Genomic DNA, 23,628 nt, shown 5'->3' with positions numbered 1-23,628 from the left:
TCCCCAAGTTTCTGTAAGGCTCATCTGAGATACTCATGAAGTCGTTAGCAGACCTTAAAATGCTACCTAAATACTAGCCATTATTATAATTAGGGCTTTCCTGATTCTTCCTGTAGCCACAGATTGTCTTGTATTTATTTTGTCTGTATTCTATCCATGTTTTGTGTTTGTAAACGTTCTCTTCCCCTGTAGAATGTATTCTCCTTCAGGGCAGGGAGGCTGCCGTGTTTGTCTTTGTATCACCAATGCTGGCTCTAGATCTAGAACCGTGGTCCTACAGGGAGGAAGGAAGGAACAGTTTCATATACACACCTACTATGTGCTGGGCATTGTGCGGAGCGCTTTACAAATACCAACCCTGTGATGTGGCTGCTCTTATTATCCCTGTTGTACAGAAGGGGAAACTGAGGCAAGCAAAGATAAAGTGACTTGTCTGTGATCACATAGCTAGTAAGTTTCTCAGGCTGGATTTGAATTCAGGTCCCTAACTCCAAGTCTAGAGCTTTATCCTCAGGCCCCCCAGCTGTCACTACCACTTTCACATCCTTTCGGCACAGGCGCATCCTCTCCATAGTTGTATGTACCGTTTTGTATTAGAATTGTTTGTTTGTTATCATATGGTGGGACGGAATGACTCCATCCTGCTGTGCCCCATGAGGCCCAGCCAGGACCGTCACAGCCGCCACCCTCCCTGGGACACTATGGGGACTCAGTCGGGAGTCTCCGAGTTGGCAGAGACTTTGGAGAAGAGTCACAAGAAGACTCCCCACCTTAACATTTCCAACAGGTGGGCACTCATGCAGCCCCTGGACATACCTCCCATCCCCTCATTTGAAAGTCGTTGCAGCCTCAAGCCTGACTCTTCCTCCCTCCAACCTACTCTCCCTGGTTCTGCTCCCTGGGGCCAAGCAGAACAAACCCGATCCCTCCCTGGGGCTCTAGCCCTCTTCTCCCTGCCCTGCCATAGGGAGGAAAGCTTGTCACAACGGCACAGGCAGAAGTAAGCCCCCGTCTCTGTACCTCCACACACGCCCCACTCCTCCTGACCCCTGCAATCTCCAGGAGCATCCACCCAGCAGAGAAGAACTCAGTCACGGGTGACCAGGCAGGCTTCAGGCTATGACTTCTCCCAACTTTTCTCTCCATTTGTAATACAACCTAAGAACCTAGGCACGTTAGGGTGCCTAGTGCTTTATGGCTTACATTGCACTTGTTAGATTTGTAATTTACAATATCAGCTCTCATTTCTATGGCGCCCTTTCAAGCGGAAGGCATGGGCCTCATTTCTCCAAAAAGGAAGCTGACCTGAGTCTAAGTGATTTCCCTAGGACTACTCAGCGAGTAAGTGGGAGGGAATGCATTTGAATCCAGGGCTCTGAGTCCAAGCCCTGCAGGAAGAGTATGTCGATGTTGCTTTTTGGGGTGTTGTTGTTTAGAAGACCCCTCTGTTCTTTCTGGCTGTTGAGTTCGAAGAGACCCTTTGTTCCATTTCATAAAGGCAGAGATTATGTGCCGGAATGGAAGTCTCTGCCCACTCTAGGGCCCCTGCTTCTTTGTGATTGTGATGTGGGGGCTGTTTGGATGGTCCTTACGAGGCCTGGGCTTTGGCTGGCTTGAGGCCTTGAACTCCATGGAAAGTCGGCTCATCACCATTCCTGAGCAGGGCTAGGTTTCCAGGGTGGTGATAACCTTCTCTGTTTGTTAGAGGGGCCCAGCCCTCCCGGGTGTATTGTGGTGACTTAACAAAGCCTTCCAAATCCCTGCATGTTTTTGTGTGAAAGCCCCCTGAACGCATGGCTAAAGCCCCTGAAATCGGACTCGCATCCTGGACAGCCGCCGGCCCCGCCCGGGCTGGGCAGCTCTTTCAGCTGGTGAACAAACAGAGGAAATCTGCTGAATAGCTGGACAAGTGGCTTTCATTGACAAACACTGGGCACCAGTGCTCCCCAGCCCTGCTTAGCCTGCTGCCCTCCAAATCACAATCCCTTTTCATCCCACTAGCCCCTTTCACCAGCCAGCTTCCGCCCACTGAAGGCCAGTGAGCTGAAAAATGCATTTCAGGATGGGGAGACCTTCTCCGTCTGTTATCTCCAGCTCTGGGCTCCTTCTGTACCCCACCCCCACCCCCTTTCTCCTCTCTGAATTGATTGGCCAGCTTTACCTTCCCTCTGAAGAGCTTAATGGAGAAACTGGTCTGCGTGAGCTGAGGTTCTCAAGGTCACAAACGGGATTGATGGAATCCTCATAAGGAAATCCTTTTAGATTTATGTAACAGTTCAGAAGCTAAGGGATGGGTGGGAAATCTAGAACCCAAGAAAGCGTGGGGATGGATGCCAAGTCCCTTTGGGGGCGACTTATGTCTCTAATGAACCTGGAATGCGGAGCAAGCTAGCGAAGTGGGTAAATCTTGGATTCAAGGGTGTTGAACATCTCTGAGGCCCCACGTGCTACTCAAGTGGAGCCCAAAGCCAGGACTCCCTTTTACTCAGAGAGTAAAGGACAAAGGAGCATCGCTTTTTGAGTGCAGAAAAATCTTCAAAGTCATTAAGCATAACCATTCCCCAGTTGATGGTTTGTTGCCACCACAGAGCGCTGCTATAAGTATTTTAGAACATCTAGGTTCTTTTTCCCTGATCGCCTTGGGAAACAGACCCAGTAGTGGTATTGCTGGGTCAAAGGGTATAAGCAGCTTAATAACTCTTTGGGCATAATTCCAAATTCCTCTCCAGAATGGTTAGATCACTTCACAGTTCCACCAAGAGTGAGTTAATGTCCCATTTTTCCACAACCCCTCCGACATCTGTTGCTTTCCCCTTCTATTGTTTTAGCCACTCTAGTAGGTATAAAACAATATCTCTAGGTTGTTATAATTTGCATTTCTCTATTCAATAGGGCATTTTTTCATATGACTATAAATTGTTTTGATTTCTTCATCAGAAAACTGCATGTTCACATCCTTTGACCATTTATCAATTGGGGAATGACTCATTCTTATAGATAAAACAAAATTCTTTATATAAATGAAATATGAGACCTTTATCTGAGAATCTGTCTATAAAGATTTTTTCCCCAATTTTCTACTATCCTTCTGATCTTGTCTCCATTTGTTTTATTTGTACAAAAAATGTTTTCATTTAATGTAATTGAAATTATCTACTTTACACCTTGCATTGCTTTCTATCTCTGGTTTATTCACAAATTATTCACCTATCCATGAATCTAATGGGTAATATATTACATGTTCTTCAAATTTTCTTGTAATCTCTCTCTATGTCTGGGTCATGTATCCATTGTGATCTTATCTTGGTAAAAGGTGTAAGATATCAGTCTATGCCCAATTTCTGCCAGACTGCTTTCCAGTTTTCCTAATAATTTTTACCAAATAATTAATTTTTATCCCCTAAACTTGTCTTTACACTTGTATAAAGAGTGTATATAAGCAGAAACCTTCATTTATAGGTGAGGAAAAAGAAGCCAAGAAAGGTGAAGCCACTTAGGTAGGGTCTCACAGTGGCTGTCATGGGAAGGATAGATCCATAGGTCCTCTGACTCCAAATACAGCATTTGGCCAGACAATTACAGCTGTCATTTATACAATGCTTATACAAAGTTTGCAGAGCACTTTACAAACATGATCTCATTTTGTCCTCACAACACCCCTGGGAAGTAGTCTTCACTTCAGCCCATTTTACAACTAAGGGAACTGAGTCAGAGAGAGATTAAAGTGACTTGCACAGGGTCACACTAATAGTAAGAGTCTGAGGATGGATTTGAACTCAGGTCTTCCTGACTCCAGGTAGCAAATAAGTGATTTTGTTTCTCTCTTCTGTTCATGTGCAGATCACAGCAGTCTGTTCAGAAGCAGGCCTCCTTGCTCTAGAAGAAGATATACAAGCCAAATATATCATGAAAAGGCACTTCACAGAGGCCCTAAGCATCGTGACCCCAAGAATTCCTGAATCCATGAGGCATTTTTACGCAGATTATCATAAGAATGGACTACACACATGCTGAGAACATAATTGGCCCTAATATAGTCTATTCAGACACTTTTTTGAAAGAAAAGTGCATTTCCTATGTGCAGTGTGGCCTTGAGGTGGCCAGAATGTTCCTTATTGCAAATGGAATGTCTGAAATCCACTTGGGTGGAATCGAGAGGCTGCTGACCCTCCAATAAAGACGGGGAGAAATGGTTTGGGTCGTGTGAGTTCAATGGAAAGAACTGGGGACTGGATTTTTACAATGAATTGTTGTGATCTGTGTTTCGTTCAAGTCTTCTGGTTTCAATCAGATTTTAATCTAGAAATGCTTGCCAGTATTTCCACAGATGCATTGGCAACTTGGCTATTTGTGAACCTTGTCTTCTCCTTCCCCCATCCCTTGCACTAGAAATCCTTCTTATTCCCTTCTAATCCAAGGGAAGAACTAAGTTCAAAGCTCACCTTTGTCACTTGTTTGCCATGTGACCCTGGGTCAGTCAACTGATCTCCTGAGCCCCAGAGCCCCCAGCTGTAGAATGGTTTAAACAAATGGCCTGTGAAGACCCTTCCTGATCCTCGTCTTCTCCTTGGAGAGTCCTTTACTTTCTGGAAAGCAGAACTCAAGGGTTACCATCCCTACATACCCTTTCTTAACCCCCTCCCCCCCCCCATTTTAAGCCCTCTCAAGAAAGTCTTGAAATTTCTTTATATTTTGTCATGTATACTTGATATTCACTTCTCAGTGTATCAGTAGATTGAAAGTCTCTTGAGGGTAAGACCTCTTGTTTTTTGTTTTTACATCCCTAACTCAGTGCCTTGGCTATTATAAATGCATATATATGGATGTATATCATAAATGCATTTATATGCATGTATACATATATGTATGTGCATTTATATATGTAAATGCACATATACATGTATGCACATGTACATCGGCATATATACGTGTGTGTGTGTGTGTGTGCGCATGCGAGCTAGGTGGCTCGGTGGAGAGAGCACTGGCCCTGGAATCAGGAAGACTCATCTTCCTGACTTCAAATCTGGACTCAGATACTTACTAGCTGTGTGACCCTGGGCAAGTCACTTAACTTTGTTTGCGAGTTTCCTCATCTGTAAAATGAATTGGAGAAGGAAATGGCAAACCACTTCAGGATCTTTGTCAAGAAAACCCCAAATGGGGTTGTGAAGAGTTGGACGCGACCAAAATGACTGAACAACAGTAACAATTTGTTGAATTGAATTAAATTGAATGGTATTCACACCAAGAGAAGCGCCAGTATCATGGGAGTTTCATGAATGGTATGCCAAAAACTGCTTCCAGATCTGTGATTTATGATGTCCAGTGAATATGCCAGACAGGCTTGCCAAGCTTGCAGTCAGTCCATCGGCCAAAGATGGATTTGTCCGGATTACAGCTAATGTTTCCAATCAGCCTTCACCATCTTGACCTGTGCCTAGAGCAAAGAAAGAAACACACAAGGCTCGGTTTCACTGGCCAATGTGGTCTCCTTTTAGTATTTGTGAAGTGGGATGATTGGGCATTTTATACTTGTGGCCCTTTAGGCAATCTTATTGGATGAATCAGGTACCATCAGTGAGTGCTATCTATGATATCTGTGGCTGGTGAGCTTTTTTTAGTTCAAAGATAATGCTATAAAATGTAATCGTGCCCAGTCTCCTTATTATGGAGCCTCAGCTCATCACTTACTCTTAGGTCTTCTTGACATGTTGACGGTCAGTAACCACACTGGATGAAGGCATGGAAACCAAAGTTCTTTGTTTCCTCCTAAGGTCAAAGCCACCAACCCAGGGTCAGTTTCAGGAACCCCAAGCTCCCTCTTTCTCTCTCTCTCTCCTTCCTCCCATCCCCCACCCCTGTCTCTCCTTCTCTCTGTCTCTCTTTCTTGGCTTACAACCAAGAATGACCTGCCCTGTAAAAATGAGTATTACCTTGGGATGGGGGTGGGGGGGGATGTTGGGGAATGGCCCTTTAGTAAAAGAAGACAGCTTTCAAACATTCCTGATGAAAAGATCGGAGCTGAGTAGCAAGTTTAAAATAAATATTCAAGACTCAAGAGAAAACTAGAAGGTTGAAAACTTGAGTAATTGGAAGAGTCTCTACACAGTGTTGAGATGCTTAGATTCTAATTGGGAAAGGAGACAAATGTCTTCCAAGGTCACTGAGAGAGTTAATTAACATACAAATAGAAGACCTAGAGGTAGTTTCCTTGGTGGAGAGGGTAAAGGGAAGAAATAAGCACTAGAGAAGAGATAAGGAAGAAGCGGGAGAAAACCTTTCCCACTTCTCAATAGGGTAAATAGAAAGAGTGGACAAACGTGGAGGAAAGAGTAAACAAAAAGAATCTCATGAACTTCACTTTTATCTGACAGGACCTAGGGTCCAGTACCCAAATACGTGCCCGAAAAAGTCTGATTTAGAAATACAGCGAACTCAACAAGGCAAAGGCCAAGGTGGGCTTGAAGAAAGAGAGCAGAGCTGGAGAGGGAAAGTCAAAGACAAGATGAATTTCAATTGGAGAGTGGATCCTAAAGGAAGGATTAAAAAGTGAAAAAGAAGTAGAGGTGGTGAGCCTGGAGAGGCTGAAGAGAAGAGAGGCAGAAGAGCAGGAACAGACCACTTCTCTATTGTTGATTTTTACCCCTCCTTCATTCAAGTTCGGGGTAGGATTAAGAGAAGAAAAACCGGAATAGGATATAATAAAAGGAGACATACAATTGAAAATCATAACCATAAATATAGACAGGATAAAAGAAGGTAAGAGAATTGATTAGAAAGCAGACACCAGTGATCTGTTATTTGCAAGAAAAACACATGGTACCTGAAGGTTCACACAGTAAAAATGAGAGGGGCTTATTTTGTAGTGTTTCACGATAAAAGAGAGGAGCAATTTTGATCTCCTGACAAGACAACAGTAAAAATAAATATGGTTAAAAAAAGACCAACAGAAACCTACATTCTACCGGAAAGTACCACAGATAATAAAACAGTAATAACACTTAATATATAATAATACTAAAGGTGCCCATTGTGAAGGCATAGTTTTGAAGTCCAGAGAAAGTCCAGAGGTACATGGCTGGGAGGGGAATGAGGGCAGGCCCCAAATTGGAAGATCCAAGAGGAATTTACCAATGGGAAAAGGGAAGGGAAGGGGGGGGGTGGGGGTTAAAAAGGGATTTATCAAAATGAGTAGACCTCTGGGGTAATAAGCAATTCCAGGGGGAGGAGCCCCTTAGCCTCTGGGAACACTTTTATTTAGCAAAGAATTGGAATCAAAGTGTGTGCATTTGGGAACAATAATAATAGGAATAAGAAGAAAAAGCGAAGATTTTACTCTAAGGTTTATAAAGTACTTTACAAATATTTTCTTTCATCCTCACAACAACCCTGGGAGGTAGGTGCTATTATTATCCCCATTTTACAGATGAGGCAGAGGTTAAATGACTTGCCCAGGGTCACACAGATAAGTTAGTGTCTGAGGCTGGATTTGACTCCGGTCCTCCAGACTCGGGAGCCCTAGCCGCTGAGCAATCCCTAGTTGCCCCATTACTGAGTGACGGTAATAACAAAAGAGATGGATTCAAGGGAACCTGGGCAGGTTTCCATGAACTGATAGGAAGTAAAGTAGAACCAGGGCTACATTGTACAAATTATAATTGTTATTTGGTAATGAAAAATAATAGTAAAAAACTATGATTAGGACAATGACCAATTCCAGCTCCCAAGGGCTGACAGTGAGTCATGCTGCCCACCTCTTGTCCAGAAGTGCAGAGCAAGTCATGTATTTTCAGACATGGCTAATGCGTGGATTTGTTTTGTTTGATTGTTTGCAAAGGAGGGCTTTTGGTGAGGTGGGAGGTGGAAGTATGGGAGGAATTATGGGGGTGTAATGATTGTGATATCTCTCTGAAAAAACACAACTGGAGAAATAGACCATCATTATTTTTTTTAACTTACATCAATAAGAACAGAATGAAATTCACAAGAGGACAAAGACATGGCATACCATGTTGGAACTACCATGTTAAATTTAATATATACTTTTTCTTTGAAAAAAAAAAAGCTGTATGTAATCAAGTTTCATAATGCCCCATACAGTCCCCCTTTTCTGGTTGTCTTTGTACAAGGGAATGTTTGTGACTGTTGATGCTCATCAAATTCATAATTATGAGAAAGAAAAATTAAATAAAAACAGAAAAGAATGCAAAGCCAAAAGAAGAGCTGTAGTCTTGAAAAAAAGAACGAGTTTCCCCTCCACCAAAAAGGAACAAAAACACTCCAAAGAGAACTAAAAAACATGCTAGACAGACCTAATTGGAAAATCCCAAGGGAAGAGAAAGCACAGCAAATCATTTCTACAGCCCAGATCAGCACATCCAGAGAGGGCCCCAGCAAGATTATGTAACATAAATTTGTAATGGACCCAATCAGGATTAGTTTCATGATTTTCCCCAGCTTCTCCAAGCATCACATGTACAGGAGTGAAGACATCTGATGATGGTAGTGAACCAAGACTGAGGCTTAGCATGGTAAGGTTGTCCATAAGATAAAGGGACCAAGGGATGTAAATGTAGAATTGAAATGGCTTACCAAGGGGTCAAGATGAGGCAAAGAGAAGAATATGACCAGTACAGTGGTAAAAGCCTAGAAAAGAACCAGGGGGTTGAGGTATTGGAGGTCACAGTGTGGAAAAAGAGCAAGTTTGGGGTGGCAAGGCAGAAGGAGAGGTAGAATGACAAGATTAGATGAGGAAATTTCGGAGTTCATGAACATAGAAGTGGTGCATTTGTTGGTGATGGCAAGATTGAGTGCATGACCATCTTTGTGTGTAGCTGAGTTGGGGAGGAGGAAGAGGAGGGCAAGTGAAATGGATAACTTAAGGAATTATGAAGTTAGGGCATTTGATGGAATGTCTATGTATGTTGAAGTCCCCCTAGTATGAGGGTAGGAGTTGAGAGAAAGTCTGTGAGCCAGGCACTGAACTCAGTGAAGAAAGAAAGGGAGTGAGTGTCCTGGAGGTTGATACAGCCACCAGGATTTTGATTTAATAGATATGGATTGGGTGAACCTCCAAGAATAGGTTACTGAGTGGTAGAGGGAGAGCCTGGAAGTGGCAGTGGGGAGCAAGGAGTCTTCCAACTTCCCCCTCCTTGATCAGTGAGTGAAGGGAGCCAGTGAAAGTGTAGCCAGAACTGGAAAGCATGGCCAGGAAAGTTGTGTATTCAGGAGGGAGTCAGGTCTGTAAGAATCTGAAGATGGAAGCTATGGGAAAGGAAATGATTTAAGGAGAAAGCAAGTTTGTTACCTGTGGATTGGGCATTCCCGAGGATATAATGGAAGGGTGGGCAGCTTTGATGTGGGACATTGGGGTGGTGGGAGGATTAAGGAGAATAAGAATAAGGTAGGTGGCAGTAGGAGACAGAGAGCAGGTTTAAAAGGTGATAGGGGGTTCAGAATCACTGGGATGAGGAGAGTATGGCCAGTGGGAGTTTGCTAATCATTGAGGAAAGAGTTCAAGTAGGCATTTTGTCCATTGTGGTTTGGCCTCCGTGAAGAGCCTTAGGCAGTTCAAACCAGGGGATTAGCTGGGAGCTGAAGGAAGAGTGTTACTCTCCTCCCCCCAAGGCAGGAGACCAAGTTGGAGCCAAGATAGAATGGTCTTTTTCAAAACTCTTTACTTGAAGGCCTCTGGTGCTCAATGGAATGCAGTTGAAGAGGACTTCATGAGGGAGGCAAGAGACAATTCCTAAACAAAATAAACTAAAAATGGATGGGCGAAAATGATCATAGCTCTTTTAGCGGTGGCAAAGAAATCCAAACTGAGAGTTCCCATCAATTGGGAAATGGCTTACTTGCAACTAACTTAATGTAACTAAATGTAACTATATTTGCTACACTATTCACTACATTAAATGTAACTACTAAATGTAACTATGTTTGCTACACTAAATGTAACTACTAAATGTAAGTACAATTTAAATAGACAAGAAGTAAAACTTGGGCTGTAAGAAATGACGAAGGGGAGGATTTCAGAGAAGCCTGGGAAGACTTGTGTGGACTGTTACAGAACCAAGAGAACAATTTATACAATGAAAACAATATTGTAGAGACAAATAACTCTGAAAGACTTAAGAACTCTGATTAACATAATGACCAACCACGATTCCAGAGGATGAATGATAAAACATGCTAAGATGTGAAGGACCTCAGTGTGCAGAGAGACAGTTTTTAAAAATATGGCCAGTGTAGAAATTTATTTTGATTTACTAGTTTGCAACAGGGGTTTTGTTTTTCTTTCCTTTTCAATTGGGAGGGGTGGGGTGGGGGGGTGGGTGGGTGTGGATTGGAGTAAAGGAGAGAAGGCATATTTTTGCTGATTAAAAAAAAATTTAAAACCACCAAATATAATCTCTGACACTCAGTGCTATGGGACCTCTGGCAAATAATTTAACTTTTCTGTGCCTCAGCCAACTCAGTACAGTAAAGAGTGCCAGGTTGGACATCAGAACATCAGACATGGAATTAGATACTCTGTCACCTTACCTTATGACCTTGGGCAAGTCATTTAACAACTTTGGCATCAGTTTCCTTCTCTGCAAAACAAGAGACTTGAACTAAGTGATCTCTCAGGTCCCTTCCAGCTCAGGTTCTGTGATCCTGTAATTGACTAAGCCACAGACTTATAGAATCTCTGCATTTGTGGAGAAAGTTCTCCTTTGGAGAATTTCCCACATTGCTGAGATCCCAAGTATAGCATATGGTAAATGTCTCTGCTTTTTAGTATGCCATCCAGCTTTGCCATAGCTTTCTTTCTAAGGAGGAAGCATCTTTTAATTTCATGGCTGAGCTTAGACCAGGAAGGCAGTGATCAAGACTTTACCCTGGATAGGATCACTTTGAAAGCACCGAAAGCTTGAAGGTCTGCAGCCTGAGTCTCTGAGTTTCTGGAATAATACAACATTCAATACCTTAAGAAAGCAGCAACCAGCCCAGCCCAGAACTTCTTTCTAAAAGTGCACTGAACCCAGTCATAGCATCAAGTCCAAAGTGAGGAAGAAGACTTGAAGAATGAGCAAACAATCAAAAGAATCCCAACATAAAGAACTATTATGGTGACAGAGATGCTCAAGACACAAACCCAAAAAAGGATGACTTCAAAACATTTACAAGCAAAGCCTCAAAGCAAACCACAGCATGGGCAAAAATTCAACTAGAATTTCTAGAAGAGATGAAACCAGAGTTCAAAAGAGAGTACTAAAGGGGAAAAATGGAAAAGAAATTAGAGCTGGGAAAGAAAGAATTGAAAAGGGAATTAATAGTTTCTTGCAAGAGGTACAAAGCCTCACCCAAGCAACAAACTCCCTGAAAATTAGAATGGACCAAATTGGAGCCAATGACTGTATGAGACAAAAAAGAATCATTAAGAATCTTTGGGCTAATCTGAACCAAAGAGCTCTGATAAGGTCCTGATAGCCCAAATATGTGGAGAACTAACATAAATATATAAAACTAACATAAATATATGAAACCAAGAAATCAGTGGTCAAAGGATGAATAGTTCTCAAAAGAATTACAAGCTATTTATGACCATATTCATATTTCTCAAAATCATTAATAATATGACAAAGGCAGATTTAAACAAATGAGGTTTCCCCTCACACCCAAAAAATAAATAAAAAATAAAAATCATCAATGCTGGAGGAACCATAGAACAAAAGGCAGCTAGTGCACTGTTGGTGGTGCTGTGAATTTGTCCCACCATTCGGGAAAGCAATTTAGGTTTATGGTAATTTTTAAAAAGTCACTAAAAAGACCATACCTTTTGACTCTGAGATCTCATCAATAGGAATATATACCCAAGGAGATCAAAGACAAAAAGATTGATCCTATACATGCGAAATAACCAGTTTTTTGTGATAATAATAAACTAGTAACAAAGTTGGTGCCCTTCAGTTGAGGAGTGACTGAGCAAATTGTGCTATGTGAATGTATTAAACTTTAGGAAACAATAAATATGAAAAATTCAGAGAAACATCAGAAAACTCATAGGAACTGATACCAAGTAAAGAAAATAGAAGCCAAACCCCTGCCCCCAAAACACAATGAATACAATAGAAATGGAAAGAATATTAGAACAAAATCAAATGCTGTGTGATTATAATCACCAGTGGTGGCCAGAGAAGAGTTGAGAAAACATTCTCTACTTCCTTTGTTTCAAAGGTGAGAAATTGTGGTTTAGGAATATTTCTTATACTGTCAAGCTTACTTGATTTGTTGGTTTTTCTATAATGGAAGGGGGGGAGGGGCAGGCAGAGGCATATTTGGAAAGAAGTAATGCGAAAAACAAGACCAATAATTTTTTGTAATACATGAAAAAATAATATTTCAAGAAATAAAAAGCCTTCCCTTAAATGGTACGCAAAGATTCAATTTCTATAGCAAAAAAAAAAGGTCACTGGCTTTGGAATCAAAGGACCTGGGTTGCAATCCTGCCTCTTATGCTTACCTCCATGATCTTAGACATGACACTTTATTTCTTGGTTTCTCCTCGTCTTTAAAATTAGTAGGTCAGATTGAGTCCCCTTCATGCTCTAATCCTTTGGTCTAGTCCAAGGACTTAATCAGATAGATGAAGAAAAACCATTTTGATGTTTGTTAGAATATTGTTTTGGTCTGCTTGACCTGGACATCAGGATAATTGAAGCCTCACTTCCATCTGGGGTGTTTCTCTAGGGTGGAAATGACTCCTGTGCTGCCTTTAAAATCAATATATTCTTAGAAGGTGTTCATGTAGGAAAGTGCCCTTAGGACCAAGCAAAGATTGGGTTTTGTTTCATTTCTAATCTTTGGTACAAATCACGATCCTAGGGCCATTTTAGCAAAGGCATCAAATAGCAGGATTAAAAGACTTTGGCTTGAATCCCAGCTCCACTGCTGACTATCTGCGTGACCTTGAGTGAGTGGCTTCCCTTCTCTGGGCTTCAGTCTCCTCTCTAAAATGAGATGATTGGTCTAGGTGTTCACTTCAACACATCCCCTCACCCTTGGGGCCTAAGCCTGTAAGAGTTTGTTCTACCAAAAAGCTCTTCCCTGTGTTTTCTTTCCTCCCTACAGAATGACCAAGCATAAACTAGCAAACCCATCCAAACCTTCATAACATATCTTTGTGCCTTGGCCTTTTTTTGAGTAGGAAGTCAGAACTGGTTTTTGTTTCTTTGTTTTTTAGAGCAGGAAACTCTATATAGTCTTGGCTGCAAGAGGTGTGAAGGAATAGCTAGAATAATTCCAACCTTGCCCTTGGCAAAGCTTCAAACAACATTGGGCTCTTTGCTCTTCCTCAAACACAGCACTCTATCCTTCCAATTCATACCTTTGCATTGGCATCCCCCATGCCTGCAGTTTCTTCTTCTTCACCTTTGCCTCCTGGATTCCCTGGGTTCCTTTAAGTCCCACCTTTTGGAAGAAGCCTTTTCAGGTCCTTCCAGCCTTGAAATTCAAACCTTAAAGAAGTACCCTCTGAAGCCAAGAGCCCTTGTCTCTGATTGGATGGTTCCTCTTGGACCCTTTATTTAAGGAGATCTCCCCAGCCATCTGTTCATTTTTCACCATGCCGCACTCCTCCAGACTTCTCCATCAAGTTCCCTTCAAATCAAAGTCAATTGCAAGTCATGTCATCATCTCCTGATATCACGGTCTGCTTTGAGAACAAAGGACAAACCACAACCACAATCCAGTTCCCAAGCTGGGTACCTTGTCTCCTCTCCCTCCCTTTTCAGCTTCCTTTTATGTGTTGTCTTCTACATTAGAATGTAAGCTCTTTGAGGGCAAAGACTGTCTTACTTTTTTCTTATATTTGTGCAACCAATCCTCAAAGGGTAATTTGCATAATTTGCACCTCATTGGTGGAAATTGATTATTCAATGCTCTGAAACCACGTGAAAGGTGGAGTTGGGGAGAGTTGGAAAGAAGAGAAATACTAGTTTTCTGCCTAGAGAGAAAAAACATTTCCAGACCCTCTTCAGGTCCTGGAGAATGAGAAAGACTCTGGAAAGAAGCTGACTTGGAGTGGAAGCAGCACCTTGATCTTAACCCTATCCCTAGTAGAGACATCTGGGAAAATTTGTCCTTGAGTGAGAGTGAAATCTGAGAGACAGACACTGTCTCTGTCTCTGCATCTCTGTGTATCTGTGTCTGTGTCTGTATCTCTCTGTCTCTCTGACTCTCTGTTTCTCTGACTCTCTCTGTCTCTCTGTCTCTGTCTCTCTGTCTGTCTCTGTCTCTGTCTGTCTGTCTCTCTCTGTCTCTCTCTGTCTCTCTCTCTGTCTCTCTCTCTCTCTCTCTCTCTTTCTCTTTCTCTCTCTCTCTCTCTCTCTCTCTCTACTTGGAGTCTTCCTGAGTTCAAATCTGGCCCCAGACACTCACTAGCTGTGTTTCCTGGGTAGGGCAGCTAGGTGGTACAGTGGATAAAGTGTTGGGTTCAAAGACCTGCGTTCAAAGCCAGACTCAGACACTAGCTATGTGAACCTGGGCAAGTCACTTAATACTGTTTGCCTCACTTTTCTCGTCTGTAAAATGATCTGGGGAAGGAAATAGTAAACCACTCCAGTATCTTTGCCAAGATAATTCCAAATGGGGTCACAAAGAGTTGGACACAACTGAAACAAATTCCCTTCTTCCTCTGCATAGGTAGGTGAAGATGCATAGGAGTGCTCTTCTGCAGAACCCCCCCAGGCTTGGGTGGAAGCTGAGTTACATGTAACAAGGGGATGATCATAATAGCACCTCCTTCACATGATTGTTGTAAGGATCAAATGGAATGATCTATGTAAAACCCTTTGCAAACTTTAATTAGCTCCATAAATGCCAATTATGAGGGAGCTGGGAGACTCTAAGCATAGAATATTGTATACACTATCAGAGACTGTTACTAGGTGAACTAGATGTGTTTAACTCTTTCTTTGTCACAAGTGAGTGGCCATGGGTTTGGGGTGGAGTGTCTATCTGGAAATGACCTTGATGTACACAGGAAAGGCATCAATGAAAATTATTTTTTAAAAACAAAATTCCAACTTCTGTGAATCTACTAGAGGGGTAAGACACCCACATAATTAACTGTAATATATAATATTACATGATATACATTAGAAAAATGCAAAGCATTTTGCAAAGTTCTTCAAGGCTCCATGGTCCATGTTATAACAGAGCTCTCCAGAACAAGACTGAAGTGTATGTATCTCTTTTGTGTTTATTGGGCCACTTGCTCATCCAATCCAACATTTGTTAAGTGATTGCTAGGTGTGGGGGTATAAAGATGGAACAAAACAGTCCTGGAGTACACACACACACACACACACACACACACACACACACACACACATATACTCAGGATTTACAGGAGCAATGTAAAGGATGTCAGAGAAATGTATAAGCAGTATAAAAGATGAGTTTGTTATGTAGAAAGAGTGCAGTATAAGGTCAAAAGAAAGTAAGGAAGACCTTCAACATATTAGATGGACTCTTGCCAGTGAATTTATGGTAGGGCGTGAACACAAATTTCACAGGATGGGTCGTGAGCTCTATCTTTGGAGAAGGTATCAACAAAATAATTGCATAGTGGAAAAAGAAAGTCAGAGACCCTAGATTAGAATCATGAATTTAGAGCTGGAAGGGCTACAGATTTCATTGCTCCTTACCTGTATGATCCTGGGCAATCATAGCCTCCTTGTGTCTTAATTCCTTAACTCAAAAATGAGAGAATTGGACCCAAGAGCTTCTAAGTTCTCTTCTCATAAATCTATGACTCTATGATAGAATGAGGCGATCTATCTAAAGTACTTTGAAAAATGTAAATCATTATGTAATTGTCAATCATTATTATAAGGAAGCTAGGTGGGGTAGTGGACCCACCACCTTGCTGGAATCAGGAAGACTCCTCTTCCCAAGTTCAAATGTAGCCTCAGATACATACTAGCTGTGTGACCCTGGGCAAGTCACTTAACCCTGTTTGCCTCAGTTTCCTCATCTGCAAAATGAGCTGGAGAAGGAAATGGCAAAAACCACTCCAGTGTCTTTGCCAAGAAAACCCCAAATGGGGACACGGAGAGTTGGACATGATTGAAAACCAATGACAACAATAATAATAAGTGCTAAAACACTTTCCCCCTCTCCCATTCCCTCTTCACCATGCCAGTGTCTGAACAATAATAGAATTAAGAATTTAATTCCCTCCCCGACCTAATATCCAAAGCTGAGATTTGCATTCACCTCAAGGACTGATGTGGCATATGAGACAATGGTCCTTGGGTCCAGATACTGTTGACTGGAGAAACTTTTCTTCATTTATGACACCAGAACCCTCATATCTGGACGTTGTAGGAAATATAACTAACACTAAAGAAATAAAAGTAAAGAAACCACGGGAAATTTAACTGACAATAAAGAAATAAGAAAAGAATTGGATTAGAGCAAGGAGCCATGGAGAGGCCATCCATGATAGAGGTGGCCCCATTCTGAGGGCAGCTGTAAAGATAGGTGGTGCAGTGGTTAGAACACTTGATTTGGCACTGAGAAGACCTGAGTGTGAATTATGCCTCACCATTTACTAGCTGTATGTCCTCTCTCTGCCTCCATGCCTCATCTATAAAATGGGGATAATGGTAGCACTTACCTCACAGGGTTCTTGTGAGGAATAAATAAAACATAGCATATGAAAAGTGCTTGGTCAACCTTCAGGAGGTCTAAAATGCTAGCTATTATTATTATTAAGGATGTAAAGATTTACTTTTTAAGATCAATAGGGTAATACTCAAAAGAGGGGAAGACAAACAATTTTTAAAATCACATAATTTATTACTGATAAAAGGTGATTAAGAAAAATCATTCACTTTTGAGCTATATGCCCACTTCTCTATCTACAGGATCTTTTTGAGAATATTTTTTCTAAATAGGTAGCATTTATATAACACTTCAAGGTTTGTAAAATGCATAATATATGTTATCTCATCTGATGTACATACACAACTCTGTGTAATGTATTATTATTATACCCATTTTACAGAGAAGCAAACTGAGGCAGACAGAAGCAAAGTGACTTTCCCAGGGTCACAGAGCTAGTTAAGTGTCAGAGGCAAGATTTAAACTCAGGTTTTCCTGGTAGCTCTATCCACTACTCTACCTACCTGTTAATGAGGCACGTATTAAGTTTATCCATCGCGAATATATGAGAAGGGGACAATCAGGCTTCTACAAACAATATTCTACAGCAGAAAACATCTTTACAATCACATAATTGAGCAAAAGGTGCAAGATTCCAATTTTTTGGGGGGTATTATTTGTTGGAAAAGATTTTTTGCTTGCTTGTTTTTATTCAGGAAAGCAAAATATTGCCTTCCAGATCTCTCATCTGACAAAGTTTCTCCCATGGATGTGTTAAGATCATAGCAGATGCCTTAATTGGCATCCCAGATGTGATGACAGACATTGTCTGTTGCCTGAGGACCAGCCCAGCTAAGTTCAGAGAAGCTGGTCACTAGGCTGATGGCAGGTGAATTGTTCAGCCACAGGTACCTGGGGAGACCAGATCCTGGAAACATTGATGTGTTCTCTGCTTTATAGGTCACAGTTCTCTGAGGAGACCCTTGGAAATGAGAAATCTCTGGGATTTTCATCACCACCTCAAAGGAAAAGGAAAAGACTTTTAATTAATTGCCAAACTTGGATTTCACATTGCATATGGCAAATACATCACGTGGGCAAAAACATGTCAGCAAGAAATCTGTCTAATTCTTCATTTTACTAGAGTTGGAGGCATGCTCCTTTGTTTTTTATTCCAGACTAGTTTCATTCTGTTTGGAAAGATTATGTTTCACAACATCTAGGCCTGGGACCATTCTCTTGGAATATCTGGGGGAAGGTATTGAGCAAATGTTTTCAAAGTGACTTAATCCTTTGGTTTTCATTCTCAGAATTTAGAAATTCATTCATTTGTCAAGTACTTTTTAAAAGTGTTTTATTGATATCTTTTGTTTTTATGTTACTTCATTCCCAGTATAATCCTTCTTCTCCTACATAGTCATCTCTTATAACAAAGATTTTCAAAAAGAGAAAAAAAACCAGTTAAGCAAAATTAACCAAGACATAAATGTAACCCTAGGATTTTTGTAGCATCCCACATCCATAATCTGCCTCCTCTAAAAAGGTCTTGTATTTCATCATCGTCATCCTTAGCAATTATATAGCACTTGAAGGTTTGCAAAGAGATTTCCATGTTATCTTTTTTGATCCTTAAAACAACCCAGGGATATAGGTGTTACTATTCTCCCCATTTTGTGGTTTGTCCTTCATTCTTGAAGAGGACCATAACATCAGGAAGGTGATGCCATGACTTGCAAGTGAATTGGATTTAAATGAGGGACAGATGTGCAAAGTCACCAGCCTCACTTTTTCCTCCAGAGCTGTCTGGGTCCAGTGACCAGATATAGATTAGGACAGGTGGAGACAGCCCCAGATACAGTGGGAGACCTTGGCCTTTTCCAGCCAAGGTCTTTCTGAGTTCTCACTTTGACTGAGACAACACCCATTCAGTGATTAGTGCTGCTTGTCCCAATTTTACAGATCAGAAAACTGAGGCGATCAGCTTGTCCTGGAGGGGCATGGTGCTTCCTGTAGTCAAACCCAAGAAAAGGAGAATGAAACATGGTGTTAATATGTGATTTTCCAAGTCAGTATGTGGCCTGTAGGGATCTTTATGTATGGTTTAGTTTGATTTTCACCTTTGCTCTATAACACATCCAACAAATGGTTGCATGGTTTTTCATTCAAGACTTTCCATCACGGGGAAATTAGCCCCCAAGTGTCTTGCCCAGGGTCGCACAGCTAGTAAGAGACTAAGGCAGAATTTGAACTTATATCTGCCTAACTTTAAGGTCAACATTCTATGTACTGCACCACTCTACACAGCTGCCTCATCTTTGAGACTAAGCTTGGTCAATATAAGGACATAGCATTTGGTTTTTAATTGGGTTATTGTTCTTTCCACTTGTATAGTTGGAGGCCATTGTTTTCCTGGTTCTACTTCACTCTGCATCTGTTGGTATAAATCTTCCCAGGCCTCTCTGTAGTCATCATATTCATTGGTTCTTACAGCTCAGTATTATTCTTTTAGAGTCATATGCCAACACTTTTTTTTCACTCGAATATGGGAATTTTAGGGTGAGAAACTCCTTCTACCAATGTCTATGGTTGCTTGCTCCATAGTCTTAATCTTAGAGGGCTCCCTGGGGCACTGAGGGTTACAGTGACTTGTACAAGGTCACACAGCCAGTGTGTGTCAAAAGCAGGACCTGAGTCCTGGTCTTCCAAAGTCCAAAGCTGACTCTCTGCCCTCATCATCTCTGCTTTTCTCCACAAATACTCATCAAATGAGGAGTGGGCACTGTGCTAAGCTTTGTTTATGTATAAAACAGCAGAAATACTTGGTTTGTGTCTTTTTTGAATTTGGATAGTCCCAAACATAACATCACATCATGGAATTCCAGAGTTTGATGGGACCATCTAGTCCAACCCATACTAGAGAAACAATATCCTCTACAAGAGAGGTGTCAAATGGGTGGTCAGGCTGAGTACATACCCAAGTGCACTGGAATCAGATTAAAATGTAATTGGAAAATATTCAACAAAATAAATAAAAATATAAAAGTTTAATTCAGTTCAATAAACATTGGTTGAGTACCTACTATGTGCAAGGCACTGAGTTGAGCCCTGGGGATTCACATAAGAAAAAAAAGACAGTCTCTGCCCTCCAAGAGCTTACAATCTAAAGAGGGGAGACAATATATAATGTGAAGCCAAAAAGGGTTGGGGAGATGTGAAACCAAGGGGAACTTGGCATGAGACATGATGTTCCACAGAGCTGAAATCAAGCAGAGCTGCTGATGGGAAATGGAGAGTTACCTGGAGAGTTCTGAGATGTCTCTAATACAGGAAGGCTTGGAGAAGCTTTATTGCTCCACCCTCCAGCCTTCCAGGCAGAGGAGTGAGGTGAGGGAAGGAGCTGAGAAGGTGCTGGCTAGCAAAAACTGAGTTCATCAGTGTGGCAATGAGATTTCAGGTGATCAGCTTATCCTGGAGGGGAATGGTGCTTCCTGTAGTCAAACCCAAGAAAAGGAGAATGAAACATGGTGTTAATATGTGATTTTCCAAGTCAGTATGTGGCCTGTAGGGATCTTTATGTATGGTTTAGTTTGATTTTCACCTTTGCTCTATAACACATCCAACAAATGGTTGCATGGTTTTTCACTCAAGACTTTCAATCACGGGGAAATTAGCCCCCAACTTTCACCTGTGGCTCCAAGAAGCTGTAGTAGGCATGACAGCGGCCACACCCTGGTAAAACCATTTTGGCAGATGGGCTAAACCAGGTTGAGGGTAACCTATAGGCCTCAAACCTGTTGGTATGTTAAGGGATGTCTACCCGATGCATGTGAAGACTTTCCTCAGCAAAATGGGCAGATGAGAACAATTTGTTCTAATGGCCATGAAGGTGGCTGAAGCAGGTGCTGTGGAGTAGTTTAGAGCTTGCTCCGACATCAAAGAAGCCAAGGCCATCTACTGCATCCAGGGCCATCTCCAGTGGTCCTGACTTTTGTTCTGCCGCTGGCCTTCGATGACTCTGGAAGAGAGGGTGAGGCTGATGACTTTGTGCAACTCTGCCTCACTTAAATCCAATTCACACACTAGTCAAGGCATTACCCCACAATGTCATTGGTCCTCTTCAAAAACGAAGGACAAACAAGAACAAGCAACTTATGAAGAGCTCTAATCACTAACATTAATTTAACTGTTTGTAGCTTTCACTGTGGCTCCTAGTTCTGCCCTTGGCCAATTAGAATAAGTGTAATCTGTCTTACATAAGATAACCCTTCAACATTTGAAAAGCGCTACCTGTCATCACTGCCACTGACCTTCTCAAACCTTCTCTTTTCTAGATTCGATATGTAACTTCCTTCAATCAGGCCTCATAAAGCCTCTCGTTATTCTGAATGTGACATCCAGAACTTGACATAATACTCCAGGAATGTTCAAACCAGGGTGGAATCCAGTGAATCTATCTGCCTCATTATTTCTAGAAGGTATGCCTCTCAATGCAGCCCAAGACTGCATTAGCTTTTGTGTATGAATGTGTGGTATGTGTGTACTACATGTGTCTGAACCTGTAGCCTTCCTGACAGAGCTGAGTAGAAGAGGGGGCATAGTGACCTTGTCCCAGGAGCACACTAGTGTCGTCAATACAGAGGTGGGTAACACAAACAGCCACTAGAACAGACTCAAGCTTTAGGAGATGCATCAAGTCAGACAGAAAGTCAACTCTTCCCATTACCTAATATAAGAGGATGACCAACAACAAGAACCCAATGTGAATGAACAGATGAAAACACTCTATTAAGGTTGGCGTGCCAAACACTGTGCTAAGAATTAGGGATAGATAAGGGGAAAAAAAGATAGTCCTCAACCTCCAAAAGCTTACATTTTTATAGGAGAAGATACCATATAGAGGTGTAGTGTTTAAGGAAGAGGGATTTGATCAGAAACATTACAGGGATGGTAACATCATAGGGCAATTGATTTGCATATCATTTCCAAGAGGAGTAGTGTTGATTTGATTGCTGTTGCTCACATGTATCCAACTCTTCATCACCCCATTTGGGGTTTTCTTGGCAAAGATTCTGGAATGGTTTGCCATTTCCTTCTCTAGCTAATTTTATAGATGAGGAAACTAAGGTATACAGGGTTAAGTGACTTGCCCAGGGTCACACAGCCAGGAGTGTCTGAGACTAGATTTCAACTCATGAAGATGAGTCTTCCTGATTCCAAGTCCAGTGCTCTATCCAGGTGCCCCCTGTGAGAGGGGGAAATGGTGGCATGAGATGATGATTCTAGTTATGGGGCAGTGTGGTGGGTCTAGGATGGGCTAGATATGTTGAATGCTTGCCACTCAGCAGCCTGCGGCTCTAGGGTGGAACAAGAATGCCAGGCAGGAATTGGAACAGCATGGTGGTCTATGCTGTGCTAGGTATGGAGAACTCTGTATTTCAAGCCACCATGGACTTTTTGGCCTGACTCGATACAGCTATACAATTTTCCTGGTCATCTCAATCCCTTAGATTTCGGCAGCCCAAAGAACCCTTGTTCACAACATGGTCTAGCCTTTTGTATTATATATGTGTAGATACAGGCAGCTATTTGGGGGACTATGGGTCAAAAGAATACAAAAGAATTGCTTTGGGTTAAGTCAGCTGGGGCAATTGACTGAAGCCAAAGTATGCAACTCCTATTCTTATTGAGGTAAGGCTCTGTGGTGGCTGGACCAATGACATTCAAGCCTGCTGTCGAGAGGTAAGGCACCCGATGCACGTTTCCCTGCTCATGTGCCTCACTGCTGAGTTTCTGTACCTGGAAGAAAGGAAGCAGAGATCTAAAAAAAATGCAATAATAAATTATATAAAAACTCTGAAAAAAGGATTGGAAAGATGATTGGAAGGATGGAAAGAAAGAACAGAAAATAGGAAACTCACCCAAGTGAAAGACTCTCTCAGCATTATAATGGAGCAAACAGAAGTCAATGACTACATGTGACAACATAAAATATTTGAACAGAATAAAAAGATTGAAGAGAGTGCACTTTCAAAAACAGCTGACGAGAATCAAGTCAAGGAAAGATCATTTAGGAATCATCAAATTTCCTGACCATAACAACAAAACAAAACCTTGTTAGCACATTTCAAGAAAACAAAAGAAAACTGACCAGATCTATTAGAACCAGAAGGTAAGGTGAAAATACAAAGAATCCACTGATTATATATACTCTACAAGGAACTGGAAACTGAAAACATCCACAAATGTTGTAGCCAAAATCTAGAACTCCAAGGTCAAAGAAAAAATATTTCCAGCAAGCAAGGCAGAGGAATTCAAATATGAAAGAACCTCAGTCAGTATGACAGAAGACTTAACAGCTGTAATAAAGGAGATAAAAATCTTAGAATACACCGTTCCAAAAGGCAAAGCTAAAGACCTACAACCAAGTACTGCTCACCATGCAAGACAGTCTAATTCTACAGGAAAAAAAAAAAGGATGTGTAGTGGAATGGAAAACTTTAAAAAATTCTGATGGAAAGGCCAAAAGTAAGTAGAAACTTTAAAATGCAAGCACAGGAATAAAGAGAAACCAAGCATGAGCAATCACAAAAGGATGAACAATAATTAAGTGCTTACATTCTGATAGGAGTGGAAGAGATGTGACCCTTAAGAATCTTAATGCCTTCAAAGATCACAGAGGGAGTTAAGTAAGGAAAATGGAGAGCCTAGAGTGGTTCTGTTCTGTTCTGATGATCTTAAAGGATAAAGCAAAGTGGAAAAAAAGGGAATGTGCTAGGCAAGAAAGAAAGACTAAAGGAATAGAACTTACTCACATAATTAAGGTGGGCAAGCAAAAGGACAAATATGGAGGATGGGGTGGGGGGATATTACACGTACCTCCTTCTTATGTGAATAGGACAAAGCAGGATTGAACAAACATATACACATAGAGTATGGCATAGAAATAAGGTAAACTCAATAGGCAGGGTCAAG

General features: G+C 41.5%; 1 protein-coding gene across 1 annotated transcript in view; it reads left to right on the top strand.

The window, feature by feature from the left end:
- Positions 1-4,193, top strand: part of SPATA5 (spermatogenesis associated 5) — a 232,759-nt gene extending 228,566 nt beyond the window's left edge. The window contains exon 16 of the mRNA XM_036762617.1: positions 3,841-4,193. Coding sequence (XP_036618512.1) covers positions 3,841-4,014 — 174 coding nt within the window. The 3' untranslated portion in view covers positions 4,015-4,193. The remainder of the gene's footprint in view (positions 1-3,840) is intronic.
- The last annotated feature ends 19,435 nt before the right edge of the window (positions 4,194-23,628 follow it).

The sequence above is a fragment of the Trichosurus vulpecula genome, chromosome 6 (assembly GCF_011100635.1).
Source record: "Trichosurus vulpecula isolate mTriVul1 chromosome 6, mTriVul1.pri, whole genome shotgun sequence".
NCBI classification, from domain to species: domain Eukaryota; kingdom Metazoa; phylum Chordata; class Mammalia; order Diprotodontia; family Phalangeridae; genus Trichosurus; species Trichosurus vulpecula.
Note: the sequence above shows the minus strand (reverse complement) of the source record. Positions and strands in the feature narration are given on the sequence as shown.